At 32.1% G+C, this 18,487-nt stretch overlaps 1 protein-coding gene across 1 annotated transcript; it reads left to right on the plus strand.

Moving 5' to 3' along the window:
- Nucleotides 1-9,898: 9,898 nt before the first annotated feature.
- LOTGIDRAFT_137628 (hypothetical protein) lies at nt 9,899-16,493 on the plus strand (the record flags this gene model as incomplete). Its single annotated transcript, XM_009047793.1, has 9 exons — nt 9,899-9,977; nt 12,360-12,531; nt 12,940-13,128; nt 13,448-13,535; nt 14,089-14,262; nt 14,542-14,643; nt 15,362-15,459; nt 15,787-15,918; nt 16,355-16,493. Coding segments are annotated over 9 exons (1,173 nt in total), but the record flags the coding sequence as incomplete, so codon positions are not given.
- Between the last annotated feature and the right edge of the window lie 1,994 nt (nt 16,494-18,487).

An 18,487-nucleotide genomic window follows, 5' to 3' on the forward strand; every position in this document is an offset into this window, starting at 1 on the left:
GTTGACAATTTTTGGGGTCAAATGACGTTGTTTTTTGTCAAACATGAAGGACAAGCGTGAAACATTGACGTTCAGAAGACAAGGAATTATCTCGATTCATCTTCTAGTAGGTGTATTCAACCATACCAAATTACTTTACCAATTCTTGGCATATTTTGGGATCCAAAAGGACCAAATGACATTGTTATTCTGGAACAGGAGGTAAATATAAACTCTGAAGCCTTGACAATCAAGACAAGGATTTATCAGAATTCGTCTATCAGTAGGTGTATATCACTTCAACCTTAACAATTACCCAGCAGGCAAAAATCTTTACTCGCTACTCAGCCCAGGGCGGGGAGAAAGATGTGAGTTTAGGAAATGATTCAGACCTGCAATAATAAACAAATTGGCAGACGACCATTAAAAATTAGATCAGAACAAGATAAATATTTTCATGTTTTGTAACTTCTACTGGAATTTTCCATTAAATTATTCTGCTGTCATAATTTGGCAGTCGTGGAGATTGAAGAGATAAGAGACTGAAGTAAAAGTTGATAGAGCCTACTGGTCGGTAAGGTAGTTGATTGTAGAAGGCAGTGAGATGTTAACTCAGATAGTAAAAGTTGATAGAGCCTACTGGTTGGTAAGGTAGTTGATTGTAGAAGACAGTGAGATGATAGCTCAAATAGTAAAAGTTGATAGAGCCTACTAGTTGGTAAGGTAGTTGATCGTAGAAGGCAGTGAGATGATAGCTCAGATAGTAAAAGTAGAGATAATAAAAGAACTTTGTTTATTCCAAATCCAAATGATATCGTCCATGTCCAAATTCACACTCCGAACTCTCTCTCTTAATCACATGATCTTACATCATCATCATGAAACAATTGGAGCTGGCTGATAATACTGTATGTATATACAACGACTATAACAACTGTAATATTTGATTATGACAAGATATAGGGATTGGTCTGGAAGAATGTTGATAATTTGGAGTTGGTAGTAGAGGTAGTATAATAGCACCAGGAGGTATCATATCTTACTGAGGTCTGGCATCATTCCAACTTCATTCCTTCTTCTCACTTTCTTCTTTTATCTTACTCCTTCAATATCATTTAACCTTTCACCTTTCACTGACCTTATATAACCTTTAACCTTTTATCAGTCTAATAGTAGAATCTCTCACCTTAACAAGAAAGGTCAAGTTTCAACAGAAACCAGATCATAATTTCTTACTTCTGGTCTGTCCAACTCTTCAATATTAGGTCAGGATCAGAGGGCACTTCTATAATTGTGTTTAATGAGTGCACCTTATCAAGTATTTTTCATGCAACCCTATCAATATGTTTGTTTTATAGCACAGACAGTGAAAGTGTCGTTTTTTAACATAACATTTACTTGATTTTGTCAAACATATGGCTGTCATTGGTTCTGATCTTAATTGGTGTGTGATAGTCCGATGACCTTGAATAATTGATCTTTCGTCATAATTCCAGTAAATTGGTACAGATAATCTGGGAAAGATCAATGCCTAGAGGTTTGGACAAGAACAGATCTTTTGTGAACCTAAATTATTACACTCAATATGGTTGTTTTTCTTTCTTTTGTGTTTTGGGGTGCTCCATCAATGTATTTTGTATTTTCCCATAAATGTGTTTCTTTGTGTATTCTTAAAATAAAAGAAAATGTCTGTCCCTGTAACTAGGTTGTTGTTATGACCAGGTACACTAATACAACCTTGACTTAATATCAAATTATAATTTATAATTAATCCTTTCTTTAAAATATTGACTAGAAACCTGTTTTTATGGTTAAAATTAAACTAAATCTTGTTGTTTCCCATGTAATATTGCAAGGAGTTGCCAATGACGATGTCAGTTTGATTGATTAGTGTAGTTCAAGGTCACGGGAAGATAAAAGTTCGGTAATTCAGAATATTTATTTATTAAGCCATTACTATTTCATAAAAAGGTTGTGTACCACAGTCGGTTAGAGCGTTGGTTCTTTACATGACGTCATTAACTTGGCTACGTTGAGCGAATTGCGGCTGTGAAAGACCATTGACCTTGAATAAGTCATCTTCGCTCATAATTTCAGTCGACTCAGCTGTAAATACACAGAAAACTAGAAAGTACATGTGTACATACACCGCAGAAAACTAGAAAGTACATTTTGTACATACACAGGAAACTAGAAAGTACATTTTGTGCATACACAGAAAACTAGAAAGTACATTTTGTACATACACAACAGAAAACTAGAAAGTACATTTGTACATACACCACAGAAAACTAAAAAGTACATTTTGTACATACACAGGAAACTAGAAAGTACATTTTGTACATACACAGGAAACTAGAAAGTACATTTTGTACATACACAGAAAACTAGAAAGTACATTTTGTACATACACAGGAAACTAGAAAGTACATTTTGTACATACACAGAAAACTAGAAAGTACATTTTGTACATACACCACAGAAAACTAAAAAGTACATTTGTACATACACCACAGAAAACTAGAAAGTACATTTTGTACATACACAGAAAACTAGAAAGTACATTTTGTACATACACCACAGAAAACTAAAAAGTACATTTGTACATACACCACAGAAAACTAGAAAGTACATTTGTACATACAACACAGAAAACTTTTGTACATACACCACAGAAAACTAGAAAGTACATTTTGTACATACACAGAAAACTAGAAAGTACATTTTGTTCATACACAGAAAACTAAAAAGTACATTTTGTTCATACACAGAAAACTAAAAAGTACATTTTGTACATACACAGAAAACTAGAAAGTACATTTTGTACATACACAACAGAAAACTAAAAAGTACATTTTGTACATACACAGTTTGTTTTGCTCATAATTGATAGTAGAAATATTTAATTTAAAATAAGAAGTCTAGTCTATACATATTCATATTGTAAGAATAAATCTATTGTCAATATTCTCATTGGTACACAATCTGATGACGACATGTGTATATTGTGTTGAAACGTTATGTACCCAACCTTATTAAAGAAGTGTGTTATATTCTATAATATTGTCTTGTGTTTTGTTATTGGTACACAATTTTGTCACTTCTTATCTTATATATTTGTTTTTAATATTTCAGGATATTGATAAACTACACACCCAGCTAGATGAGATGACCAGAACATTGAAATTTATACAGGCAGTTGTCAATCAAAATAAACCTCAGATGTTACCTCCCACTGCTACCCACGTTCTAGAAACAGTTCTCGATGTTTTTACTGTGTTAAATAATCTACTAGCTAACGAAGACAGGTAAGATACAATAATGTCTGGACCTAAGAGGGGAATATTCCATCCATATATCATGTTCACAACTTAACAATAGTAATAGTTTAACACTTTCCAAGGAATGGATAGAACCAGATTTGTCATGTAATGAGTTTATAAACCAAGTCTCAGAGAAGCAGAGGCTCTGACATAATTAAAGCATGGAGTCGAACAGAGTGGATGACAACCGAGGCCCTGTGTGCTACAAACTGTTCACGTTAATGATCTCTTGACAGTTGGACATCGTAAAACAAGTAGGCTAATGTCGCTGTCCTGGCAAAATTTACCTCATTGCACTGTATTGCCCGTCTTCATTAGACCATGTAAGTAAGGAAAAGTAGGATGTAAAACTCTGTTTCATTTTATTTAATTCTGTCTATTTCAGTACTGCTCTAGTATCTAGTAGAAGTAAAGTATGTCAATGTCTAGCGAGGTTTGTACGCTGGACTGATGTTATACTAGTTAAAACAGATACTAGTGAAAATAGTAAAGATAACTCTACTGAAGTTATTACAGCACTATCAGATGGCATCAAGGTACGAGAGAAATAAAACATTCCAAACAAAGATAACAGCCAAATGTTTCTTCCATGTTGCTAACAACTTTTTTGTGAAGATATATTTTCGTTTGTTAAAACTGTAATCAGACTATCACATGTCCGAGAATCACAAGCCTCTGTTGGAGATCAAGTATAGGTTATTCAGAGTGTCTGTCATTTAAAGACAGTCAAAATGTAAACTTTGAATTGAAGATTGAAAACAAATGTCCAATTGGCACAAAATTAAATCAACAGCCCCAGTAAATAATACCTTTGTATATAAAAATACTAGAAAACCTCGTTACATTTCCCATAAAACCAACCATCTTTAATTTCAGGAATTGACTCAGTTGTGTATAGAAAAGATTGAAAGACGGAAACAATCTCCTTCAAAATCATCTTCTTCTTTATCTTCTAATGGTTCAGAAAGGTTTGTTATGTTTTCTTGAGGTTATATGTTAGTTATCTGGAGTCTGTCTGGCATGACTGAAGATAGATCTGTTGTCCCTTGGTCAGTTAATCAGGAATGCAAGGCTTGACATCCATGGTGCATCCATGGTGTAACAAACCAAAAACCACACGTGCTATAGACTGTTCTCACAACAATTAAAAGTTGATAAAGAGTGGTTGAATGAACAGCAGTGTAACTTTACAATGACTGACCTTATTAGTTCAAAAATATACAGTAAAAGGCTACATTTGAAATATATATTTTTTGAAGAAGACATTAAGGGCATGAAAACAACAATGAGTATTAGTGGAATGAAGGGTTAATGGAACTATGGAACTATACAAGTAGTACTTACATAGCACTCAATTTAAATATCTTAAAAATTTATAAACTGCTGTTGTACTATATCTATTATAACTGTTAATATTCCCAATATCAGTATTATAAACTCACTGATATATTCTACTTGTTATTTTCAGTTTACAGAGAGCATCACTACCAGAAATACCACTGACACCTCGTGAACGTCATATTCTAGCTAAAACTAGTGATATGGGTCTATACGATAATACAAACATCTCCCGATCACATGATAGTCTTGATCATCAAGCTATGTTTACATTTGACCCAGATACAGAATCGCCTCCCCCTAAACCACCCTTACCTCAAGGGGCCGGGGAAATTCTACCAAAGTAAGTTTCATATTTATTCTTCTTTATTTCTTTCATCTTTGGTTTCACAATTTTTCATATCTTATTATATCTGCTGTTGTTGGACAGGTTGGTTTTAGATTCGACCATTTTCATATTAACTAATGAACATTTACTACTAGAGTAGAATTAATATTTATTTATCATGAACAGTTTCCATTGCCCTGTCCCCATCCCACCATCAACAAGGTTATAAGATACTTTCACTCAAATATCACTGTATTTAAACATCAACTAGAAGATTTCCTATAATTATTGAAATTAATATGCAGAATTACAATAACTTGAAATTCCATATATTTTTTTTTAAGAATCATTGCGTTAATTTTGTTTTAACAGCAACTACAATCGTTCCATAATTTAATGACTTAACCTTGAATTGAATTTTTATTTTAGAATCATGAAGAATGGAAGTAACGATCAACCTCCACCATTACCAGAAAAAGAAAAACGTCATTCATCATCCAATTTATCTTTCACGACCCCTACAACTTCTCCTCGAGGTTCACTTCTTAATAGTCCATCAACAGAGTTCTCCTTTAACAGTGGTGTCATGTGTTCCCCTTCTCCCAGAAGCTCGTCACCAATGGGAAATTCTCCGGCAAGTAGCGTGTCATCAGGTCTCAACCAATCAACAGAGGAGCTGCCGTTGTCTGGTAGTCGAACGTACACCAAACAATCTTCAATGTCACGTGTCACGAATATTCAATCAAGTGTCGTTGTGTCGTCGAAATCTTCCTGTAAAACTGTCGAAGATATTAACAAACTCACATTTAAAATCAATAAGCTGACGTCAAACATTGATGCAGTGCCGCCACCTTTACCAAATAAAACACGAATAAACAGACTACTGTCAACGTACGATAATATTCCATTTGATGGAACGGCCATTACTGTTTGTAGTTCCTCTACAAGTTCAAGCTCCTCGCGAACTGTGATCAGTCGAACCTCCACCTCGAGTTCATCTTTCGAGGCCGCACAAAACGCTCTTCATTCACAATCCATGCAGACGTTACTTCACAGTCAACAGAACTCTCACAGTGCTTCTTCCTTCTCGACAGATCGTACCAGCTCTCAGGAAACTTATTCAAGCTCTGAGACGTTCTCATCCACAAGTCATTCTAGCCTGGAGAGTTTACAGAAAGGGGGACAACCCCCACCACTTCCTCCCAAGTTGAAGCATAGTAAGTATCTTTCTTATTCTGATTTGAAAATTGACACGATGCTTAATATGATATATCTGTACTTAAATTAAAATCAAATCTTCAGTTTGGTTCAAAAGATGGACAAACTTTATTGATTATCATAGCAGCACCATCACTTAAAAATAATATTTCTATTTGATAAAGCCAAGAAATAAGATTTCTAAACGTGCCCTCACACCATAGTAATCACCAGTTGCATATGGTTACGAAAAATGAAAGTGGCCATGATTTCCAAACGCAACTCAATTCAGTTGCATGAGAGTTTGAAAGATGTCAGCACTTCTTATTTACAACCATATACAACTGGTGATCACTATGGTGTCAGGGTATCTTTTAAAATCTTATATCTTCAATGTCCTAGTTGAAATATGAATTAATTGATTAATTAATGTTTTATTTGTTCATATATAAATTATCATCATCATCATCATTTTAGCATTAATTATTGCATTTCGCTTGTTGTGTATTTATATTGTATATGTTATATTGCTTAATCAATATCTATATCTCTCTCCTTACTACTCTTGTTTTCAAAACTCAATGGCAAGTTTCAAAAGTTTGAAAATTACATGTAGTCCATCACAATTTCCCTTATTGCACACAGCTTATAGTTATCTAAAAAGTTCAACAACTCTTTGTCCGTATTTCATTCCTTCAAAAAATTATTATTTGCCTGTATCACACACTATCAAAACTAGATTTTATTTCTATTGTATTTCTATGGAATGTTATTGTCTGTTTAAATATATTGTTTTTACTAGATTCCAAGACAGTTGATATCAAATATAAGCATGTACTTATATCTTCAAATTATTTAAATATTGATATCTGTAATAATATCTGTATTATTATATAGCTGTATATTATCTCTCTCTCTACTTTTAAAATGATGATATTGTAAATTCTAGATTTATTTAATTGAAATATATTTTATTATATTATATTATGTGCTACAGTAAAGCATTTTTTACTAATACTGTATAATTCCGAATATAATGCGCACCCGTGTATAATGCGCACCTCTTCCTTTTCCCATTAAAATCGGGGAAAAATCCATTTACCCATGTTTAATGCGCACCCCTAAAAAACTGTGCATTGTATTCGGAAATATACGGTAGATGCCTTCAATATTCTCTATATAAATCAGGGACATGCTGTTAAAACATCGTAACTTTAAGATAAAATTATAAGCCTTTGATATTATTATTGGTTTGATATTGGCCAATCAGATTTCATGAAATAAATTATATTAGCTGGTTAAAGTCCGTATGACAACATGTCCTGTAGAGCTGCTAGCTTGAAGAATTTGTTCATAATGGAAAATTAAAATAAGAATAATCTTGGAATAATTTAGCCTAGAGCATTTCAATCATTAAAAGTTAAACATACTAAAATATGGCAACAAACAAGCAGCCCTCACTTTTTATCTTATATTTATATCAGTATTATTGCTTGCTTATTGTGATCTTCACAATGTCAGAGTATTACAAACTTCAGACTTATACCTTGACTGTAATAACCATTATTCTTGTATCTCAGAATGATTTCATTGGATTGTGCGCCAACAATTACAGCCAATTAGAGCCCCCGATTGAAAGGATGTCAACATTATGACTTTCTGTGGAAGTTTCTGGTTTTCTGTATTTGATAATGTACAATCTAATCAAATGGCTTTAGTTAAGAATTTATATGATAGAAGAATATTGGCGACTGTAGTCGAGGTATAAATACGAAGTTCGAAATACCTTGACATTGTGATGATGGCTCACTGCTTATTGTATTGCTTATTGCTTACTGCTTATTGCTTGATATGCATCTTCATTTTCTCCTTTCATTCCGTATATTCACAGTTAATAATTTTGCAGTCCATGCATACATGCAAATGGTGGGATCGTACACACAACCACAGGCCCTGGAGAGTATCTCCCGTCATTCTATCAACTTCTACGAGAGTCAATGGCAACAACACCAGATGGAGCTGTTCAATTACCCACGATCCAACACCATCAGCGTGATCTCTGATATCTCCAACTTCAGTTCGGACACATCGTTTAGCAGTGGATCACCTGACATTTTCCTAGGGTTACCAGCACTTCCTGTTAAAACTAGAAAGGTGAGAGAAAACTTTTTGAAATAAAGAGTACATCGATGTGGGTTCTTTCTATCATTGCAAAGCAGAATTCGCCAAGCGTTGGATTGTTCACCCACCAACAGGGAACGTGAGCTTGGTTTAGACCGTCGTGAGACAGGTTAGTTTTACCCTACTGGTAGGGAACTCTTTACGAACGAGCGGCTGCAAGCGGGTAGGACTGACTAGTACGAGAGTATAGATGTGAGACAAGATAGTTTTTCCCATTATGGTAGACAACGTTTAAGATCTTAACTAAAAACAGGGAGGTGTATGGAATAGTAATACAGCATTGAATGATGATTATTTCTCTATGGCTTTTTGATGGCTAAGCAATGATATTGTTTTCTATTGCGTTTAAGAATAACGTTTAACAGATCAAAGTCTCAATGATTTGTAGTTGTATGGAATAATAACAATGAACTATTTATTTCAGTATATGAACCGTCAAAGCCAGGGCTCGATCATCTCCAGTATTTCTGACTCCTCGGCCAGTGATTTACGGGATAAAACAGTCAGTTTAGTTGAACCATCTATAGCACAGCCTGCGTCTTCTGATCTGTAAGTAACAAAATCAACTTTTTTTGGTGTAGTCAGTGACAAGCCAACGTTTAAAGCTCAGAAATAGCAATTTTTCATCAAAACTTTCACTTTTAGGTAGTCCTAAGAATATAGTTATTTGATAGTTCTACAGCCAAATTTCAATTTTTTCAACTTTGTGGAATTTCATTGTTGTGTTGCTATGTTTTTGCTCATTAGACTTTCACTTTTAGAGAGTTAACATAGCTGAATTTCCCTTTTACTTCTATTTAGATATTGGAAATTAAAGAAAAATTTGTTAAATGAGATTTAAGGGATTCTCATATTTTATTGGTGGCTTGTCAACTCATCTCCCGCTAATTCTTCGTCTGTGATGATTTTGATATAGAAAACTTTAAACCTCAAATTTCCGTATTTCAGTGATATGAAAAGAGCGTCTGCACCAGCTAATGTGAATGTGGAAGCCATTTTACCCCCAGAGACAGACGACACTAAGAGTGAAGCAGACGTCCCCAAAGATTCTGACTCTGCGTTTGGTGAACCGAGACCACTGGACGATGTGGATGTTTCAGATCAGCTCATCAGAAAGAAAGAGGTACTGTATTGATTGTTTATTACACAACGACTAATCTAAACCTCGTTTACAAAAACAAACAAAAAATCTAGACTGATAGATATCATGGGATTCTTTGATGAAAGGGGCAAGGTTTTAAAAACTCAATGATAATTGTTGATGTTCTCAAATTTAAATAAATTACATTAAAATATTGATTTATGGGCCATGGTTTGCATTCTGATATTAAAATGTAATTTTTGTTTCCAAAAAATTTAGAAAACCTCTTTATAATCCCTTTAACCAAATGCTATGCGTGGGGAACATTAATCTGCCTGGAAAGAGTCTAGCTGGAAATATAATTACATGTTGTAAAAGGAATTGAAAAACCACACAAATTTTGTTTTCAAGAAAAGTTGAAAGAAACTGAATTGTGGTTAAAGGGAGATAATTCATTATAATTATATTATAAAGGGAGAAGATGGTCCGAGTATACGAGGTGGAATGGTGGACGCTCTAGTTGTTCATGCTACAGCTGCCGGCAAAACAGGTAATAACATTGACCTTTAACCTCTATCTCACCTTGACCTCTCCTTCAAGTAACCTTCAATTATTTCAACAGTGAAATGGAATGACTTCATCAATCTCCTATATGATGATATACTACAGTTAAATACCTACATTGTTTTAAATACTCCAAGAAAATGCGGAGACAGATTTTGTTACTGGAATATGGTCGGCTGTATTTCCTGTATCAGTTGATAAATATCAATTTAAGCCATACATACCACTTATCAGAATTAAAACTTTAAATTTAGATGACTATATCACTTTACGTTTGGTAAATAATTGAAGGTACCTTGATAGTAGATAGATATTGTAGTATAGTTTCCAGGTAGAGAAAAAACTCAGCATTTTGTCCTCCTGGGGCATGTTTGATACAGTGAATTTCTAATCCAGATTTAATGTTATAAAACCCAAATAAAATTATTTGTTGTGAATACTTCTTGAAGGTCACATTTGTACAGAAATTATGTACAATATTTCTAGCCTGAAGTTAGAAAATATGGCATTTCCATTTATAGTTTTCTTCGCATCTGGATTGGATTTTCAAGCAATCAAACAGACCTTTTCACTTGGAATCGTGCATTATTTCAGAAATCAGAACTGGGCCCAGTTCCACAATAAATCTAATAGAATTTTGCATTAAGAAATATGATACTTAAAACAAAATTGTTTGTCAGATTTTTTGTGGATCAGAACCCTGACGCAGAATTTGTTTTTTTTTTTTACACAAATTGCATAAAATTCATTGCATTTATTTTATAATGTTCATGCCATTTGATTCATATATTCATCACACCAGCCTTCTGTTATGTCCCTCAAATCAGACATTACAGCCAATTATTTTAGGCTCTCTTTGATGCCAATTCTGTTGTATGAATAGACATATCTTCAGATTTCAAACTTCATCCAAAATGTATAAATAGAAGACGGTCCGGGCATGTTTTATCATGAATGCAAATCAATTTAAATCTTAAGACCTAAGAGCATTTTATTTAAATAAAGTTTTTTCTTGTGAAGGCTCCGAGAGAGATTTATTGAATGAAGAAGGTAAGCTTAGAGTCGTCTCCCTTTGTTTCAATGTCCGTCTGCCCAGCCTTTTTGCTTCTTTTTTTGAAATCTTGATATTGTGATTTACTTTTTGCTTTTTATTTTATGAAAATGATTCTTTTTTGACAATTTTTTTAAGATAAAAGAATGTTTCTTTCAATTTTTGACTTGTCTGTTGGCATTGTATGGAATTCTTACTTTTCAAACACGTCTGGACAATCTATCTAATTAATCTTTCCCTGAATCTAAATATTGGAGCAAATAGCACCCTGTGCATCCTCAAAACACAAATCTGAATTGAACACAGTCATTTCACAAACTAGCACATTAAAATCATACCATTACCTCCCTTTGGTACAAGTTATCCCCCTTTTCTTATGCATTTTTATGCTTTTGTTCATTATTTTTAGTTGCGACATCTCCGTTTTTTCATCTTTTTTTTTTAGCATGTTTTACATTGAAATTGCATGATTGATTTTGTTGACTTTAAGATTCAATTTTTAAAATTTTTAAAATGTTTTTAGGTTTGTCGTTGTGTTGTAAGCTTTATTTAGCAGTTGAAATATAGTCACTGGGAATTATCAAGAAATTGTGTGTCGTGGAATCGTACACTTTTATTTTGTCTTAGCTTAGTCTAAAATGTGACTACAGCTGATCCAGAGTCCGGAGTGTTATCTCTAGATTGTAAATAAAACTGGAGAGAAACTTGTACAAAAATATTAGGAGGCAATTAGAAGATAAATGTTTAGATAGAAGAATATGTATTGTAAAAATGGATAGAAATATATAGGTCTTATTGTCGCTTTCATTGTTGTGAATTTTGTTTTACCAGAAGAAATGAATTGGAAGTATTAATATTCAAATGTCAGGTTTAATACTAATGATGTTTCTATTGAGAATACGTTTTGTTACCGTAGTAACAAAAATAATACTAAAACTTTAATTTATAATATAATATGTCCAGCAAACATTTAAGTTATACTGTTAGTCTCTATTACTGATTACTATGTTTTTAAAACAGTTCGTTGGCACGACAACTTTTGATACATTGTACAATATTCTCTATCACCAGAATTCATACTTGATGATTTAATGTTAGTTGGCATGACAACTTGTCATATTTTGTTTAGAATTCATATTATTACCAATATTTAATGACTTCAATACAACTAGTAAGATTCAGATTTATATCAAGTTCTGCTAGAACTTTATCAGCCAGACAGCCAATTTACAATTATTACATTAACTCAAGGTGCAAGCCTGTTCCATTCTTCCTTTTATATTTTATGATGAAATATATATTCCTTTTTCATTACAGAATTTATTTATCAAGAAGCGTTCTTAACAACATATCGAACGTTTTTATCACCGAAAGAATTGATTGAGAAATTATTATACAGATTCTACAAGTTTCAACACGCTACAGATTCTAAAGTTAGACTGGCAAAAAATTCATTTTCACTCTTAATACGTGTTATAGATGAATTAGGGTAAGTACTTGGTGTTTATATTATAGAATTTAGGGAATAGAACCTGGGGCCTTATTCTTAATATAGTTTAGTGGTTCAGTCATCTGATTGGTCAATCACTAAAAATTGATTTTAAATTTTGTTTTTGTTATCCAATCAGATCACTGTATTTCTTAAAAACTGGATTTTATTGAAGTTAAGTTTTGGAGAATAAAGCCCAATCCAGTGGTTTGGTGATTTCATAATGGCTCATTGTTGTAAATGTGGTCTGATAGGAAAGTGTAAGAGTTAAGTATGAGAGGGGAAGATATCACTGGTATATAGATAGAGAAAGTTTATGTCAGGGTTTATTATAGATGAATATTATGAATAAAGTGTATTGAAATTAATTTTGATAAAAATCCTATTATACATATTGAATTATTACAGTGCAATGGAACTGGATGATGAAGTAGTAAAAAGACTGATGGATCTAGTCTATGAGTTATTGTGTCAGTCAGATCTAGTTTTAGCCAGAATTCTACGTAAGAAAGTTATAGAAAAATGTGAACAGCGTGATTCTCATCAAGAACCAACTAATTACGGACCAATCAATCAAAACGTTTCTCTCGGCTCAACGTAAGTAGAACAATTTGCTAATAATATTAGTTAGGGCCAGGCAAATATTATCAGTTGTATTCAGATAAACATGATACAATAGAATCTGATTGGCTAGAAAATCTTAGATAGACATTATCACAAATCTAATTGATTTATCTTTTCTTATGTTAACAAATCTAATTTTTTGAAATTTTTCGAGTTAACAATCTTTTTGACAACAAGACATTGTTTTTTTTTTATTATTATCTTCTGTAAAATGTTTTAGTAAGTCATGACACTGTTTGAGAAGAGCAATTTTAACTTTATAAATTATTGTGTTATTGAATTAATATTTCAGGCCTGTTTTAGATTTGTTAAGTTTTAAATCTCATGATATAGCTGAACAGATGACTCTAATGGATGCTGAACTTTTCCAGAAAATAGAGGTATGTTTAATTCATATCTGTAAAGGGACGGATTCGCTATTGGTTTGACCAATCATACCTTGAGTCTCAACAACATTTGGTTAGCTAAGCTAATTAATAATAGTATTTACAGATGTGAGCCTTCAAATCCATGTGTGTCCAGAATTATTTGAAAGTTAAAAAGACACTGCGATGTAAAGTAAAGACATCTGTAGAAATAGGAAGAGATATTCCGGAGATATTTTTTTTCCATACATTTCTAGTACTTCTGAAGACCATTTACATATATCCAAAACCCAAATTAAATTTAGTATTTGTTGAACTTATGAAAGCGTAAACTGATATTTTAAAAATAATTCAGGAGAGAAAATGATCTAGTCATTAGAATGAGAATCTGTATCATGTGATGAATACGTTAAAGATCTTAGACAGAAACATCTAAATAGACAAATCGATTTCTTATCATTTTAATATGATACCTGATACTGAAAAATATAATCCAAATATTGTCCAGACATCTTGTTAGCACCAAGAAACTCTGATTTTATTTTACATCATTCCTTGTTTTCCACAGATACCAGAAGTTTTACTCTGGGCTAAAGAACAGTCGGAAGAATTGAGTCCCCATTTAACGTTTTTTACTGAACATTTTAACAACATGTCATTTTGGTGCCGTACTAGAATCCTGGAACAGAATGATGGAAAAGAAAGAGAGAAATATCTGATGAAATTTATTAAAATTATGAGGGTAAGAAAGAAAATAGTATTAATGATATTTTTAAAGGCTGTACATTTTTAATAAATGAATCTTGTAAACGCACTATTTGTAACCCCAATCTAAAAATGTTTTGTTCGTGTGTTTTGTTCATGTGTTTTGTTTGTGTGTTTTGTTCGAATGTTTTGTATACAAAATCTATGACAGACTCAAGTGATCTTCATGTTTACAAAGGTTGTATTTATTTTTTTGAAAATTATTAGGTCGAAAATAATAAAATAAACTGAGTTGTGAATGTTGTTTATTTTTCAGCATCTTCGTAAATTAAGTAATTTTAATTCCTACCTGGCCGTTCTCTCAGCTTTAGACTCGGCACCAGTCAGACGATTGGAATGGCAGAAACAAAACTTAGAGGTAAGAAAAAAATCATTTAGAGCTGGTTCCACTGGAATTATGAATGAAGATAACTTATTCAAGGTCATCAGAATTTCACACGCCAATCGTAATTAGAATCTAAAACTGCTATTTGTTGCATCTAACCAAGCAAATACCTTCATGTAAAGAACCAACGCTCTTATCATCTGAGCTATAGAACCTCACAAAGTTTAGATTTAATAATATGAACATCTCGGGCTTGGTTCTTGAAATATATTAAGTTTTTACTCTGATTTGATCTTATTAACATATTTTTAATATTTCAACTGGACAGAGCCTACTTTAATATAGCTTATAGTTTTGACATGCTACCTGATGAGTTATTCCTCAATTTTAAGACAGGGCAACCAATTGTATCAAAACTTATTCCAACTCAAAATTCATAAGCAAATTGCTCTTTTCTTGTTAAACAGCACTGTGAAGGTCCCTCAAGTGGTGTATATCTATGTAACAGTTATTGAAAAACATTCAGTCTTGTCTTCTTTAAGTTATTGACAATACTTGGCCTTTTTAGTACACACACCCAAATATTGTTATAGATATTCTGTAGAACTTAGGAGATATTTCATCAGCAATATTCATTCTTTAGTTAAATTGGATAAAATCTGAAGATCATCTTTCGCTTTTTGATTTGAACTTGTGTCAAGCCAGGCTTTTATTTTGATGATTAATATTAATAACATGATGTATGTTTCAGGCGTTGAAGGAATTTTGTTTATTGATAGATAGTTCTTCTTCATTCCGAGCATACCGACAAGCACTGGCTGAGACAGAGCCTCCCTGTATACCTTACTTGTAAGTTCATTAGCTTACGTTCATTTGGAAATTATCTTTTTGTGCCTCAAATTAGCAGACTAATAGTAAATAAGATTATAACTCAGATCTTATTGACATGAACCTCGTTATGATTATAAAGTATTCGCAAGTTATTTTCTTTCAAGTAAGATTATTATAATGGTAAGATTATTATAATGGTAAGATTATTATAATGGATTACAATGTTTTAAGTTTCCAATAATTCACTTATAATTGAGAGCAATGTTAATTGTTAGTAATATTATAATATTTGAAGAGATTACAATGGTTATTGGTTGTATATGATATATTTGATTATAATTTTAGGGGTTTGATTCTACAAGATTTAACATTTATTAATATTGGTAATCAGAATCTACTACCAGATGGCAGTATCAACTTCGCTAAACGTTGGCAACTGTTTAATATACTCGATAGTATGAGAAGATTTAAAAACTGGTAAGATTTATAATATATTATTGTGGTGGGGGTGGGGGTGGGGTCACTGGGTATCAGATATTTTCTTGCTTAGTGTATCTTATTCAGTGTATATTGACTATGTAATCTAAGTGACCAATCAGTAAACAGGATTATCCAGGAAAGATTTACCGAGAAGTTTGGCCAAGGACCAGCTGGTAGTCAAGATTAACATAGTTACAAGCTGCTTGTAAACTTGTGAGTTGGGTTAGTTGTCAACTCTCAAAAAAACTTTAAGTGGAGCGATCCGAACCCATGATACTTAATGGCCTAACAAGTCCAAATAATGGAATGGCTAAGATGGCCAGTCATATCTAAGACAGAAATATCTCCACAACATTTTTTTATCTATCCCTTAAATCTTTCTACCTCAAATCACGTCAGATGTTTTTCATCTTTTATTTATTTTTTTTTTCAGTAATTATGAGTTCAAGAAAAAGGAGCCTATTTTACATTATTTATCAAACTTCAAGGATCACGATAATGAGGAGACGCTATGGCAACGCTCAGAAAAAATCAAACCACGAGGTGTGAGAAAACGGGTAGAAGTGGATTGAGGTGACCTTGAACTTTGAACTATAACCTCTAACTGTGACCTTGATCGGAGTGAAATAATCTAATAACTGTGATATATAAAACATAATTCTATAGAAAAAAAAACCACGAACAAGCGTGATACGAAAACTTAGAAACTAATGTTCACTTGTGAAAAGAGTTTTAGAAACATGTTTTGTCTTGCCGAATGTTATCCATTGATATGATAGATTCAATTTTGTGTTGTTACAACAGAGTGACATAAACTGAAATATCTAAAATTATATTACACTGGCTTTTGTAAATTTGAAACAAGCAGGATTTTTAAATCGAAGAATAAGAAAAATATAAATGAAATAAAAGAAATATGGATACAAGTGTACAGCTTGGAATGATATAAGGAAAGGAGTGTATAGATGACAAGTGTGCAATGGTGTAAATTTTGATCTTTCAGAAGTAACTTATGTTTATAATGTGGTAAAAAAGATCTAAAATAGTGCAAGGATATAATGTTGGTATGAATTGATAAAATGTAGTGTTTGGAGAAATAAAAGACTATTAAATCTACAATGTTTAAAAGACAGAGTTAGATAGAAGACAAGAAAACTATTCAAATAAATGAAATACTCGAAAAATGTGAAAAATCAAAGTGAAGATCAAAAACAACTGAAAACTGAGTTTAAACTAATATAATTATCTGAGTATATGTGACAATCTATCTGTATTTATTATAATACAACTCTTCTTTATAATAACTATTAAATATCATATCAGGAACTAGATTAAACTATCATAATATATATAATATAAGTCATAATCAATTAATAATGCATAATTTGATCAAACTTCTAGAGAATATGTCATAAACTTGTTCTAACTGGGTAAACTTATAAAGTTAAAATTTAAACTGTGTTTTGATTGAAGTGACAATTTTAATATATCATCTACATTAAACTAACAGCAAAACGTTGGATTTATAAATATGATCTCTTAATGGATGTACAAAACATTTTTAATGAGTCTTTTGTTGTTGAAAGTTCATAGAAAAACTATGTTTAATAGGATAGGACCGACAAATTAAAAACTATGTTTAATAGGATAGGACTGACAAATTAAAAACTATCTTTAATAGGATAGGACTGACAAATTAAAAACTATCTTTAATAGGATAGGACTGACAAATTAAAAACTATCTTTAATAGGATAGGACCGACAAATTAAAAACTATCTTTAATAGGACAGGACTGTCAAATTAAAAACTATCTTAAATAGGATAGGATTGACAAATTAAAAACTATCTTAAATAGGATAGGACTGACAAATTAAAAACTATCTTTAATAGGACAGGACTGACAAATTAAAAACTATCTTTAATAGGATAGGACTGACAAATTAAAAACTATCTTTAATAGGATAGGACTGACAAATTAAAAACTATCTTTAATAGGACAGGACTGACAATTTAAAAACTATCTTTAATAGGATAGGACTGACAAATTAAAAACTATCTTTAATAGGATAGGACCGACAAATTAAAAAGTATCTTTAATAGGACAGGACTGACAAATTAAAAACTATCTTTAATAGGACAGGACCGACAAATTAAAAACTATCTTTAATAGGATAGGACCGACAAATTAAAAACTATCTTTAATAGGATAGGACCGACAAATTAAAAACTATGTTTAATAAGATAGGACCGACAAATTAAAAACTATCTTTGATAGGATAGGACTGACAAATTAAAAACTATCTTTAATAAGATAGGACCGACAAATTAAAAACTATCTTTAATAGGACAGGACTGACAAATTAAAAACTATCTTTAATAGGATAGGACCGACAAATTAAAAACTATCTTTAATAGGACAGGACCGACAAATTAAAAACTATCTTTAATAGGATAGGACCGACAAATTAAAAACTATCTTTAATAGGATAGGACCGACAAATTAAAAACTATCTTTAATAAGATAGGACCGACAAATTAAAAACTATCTTTAATAGGACAGGACTG

The sequence above is a fragment of the Lottia gigantea genome (assembly GCF_000327385.1).
Source record: "Lottia gigantea unplaced genomic scaffold LOTGIsca_117, whole genome shotgun sequence".
NCBI classification, from domain to species: Eukaryota; Metazoa; Mollusca; class Gastropoda; family Lottiidae; genus Lottia; species Lottia gigantea.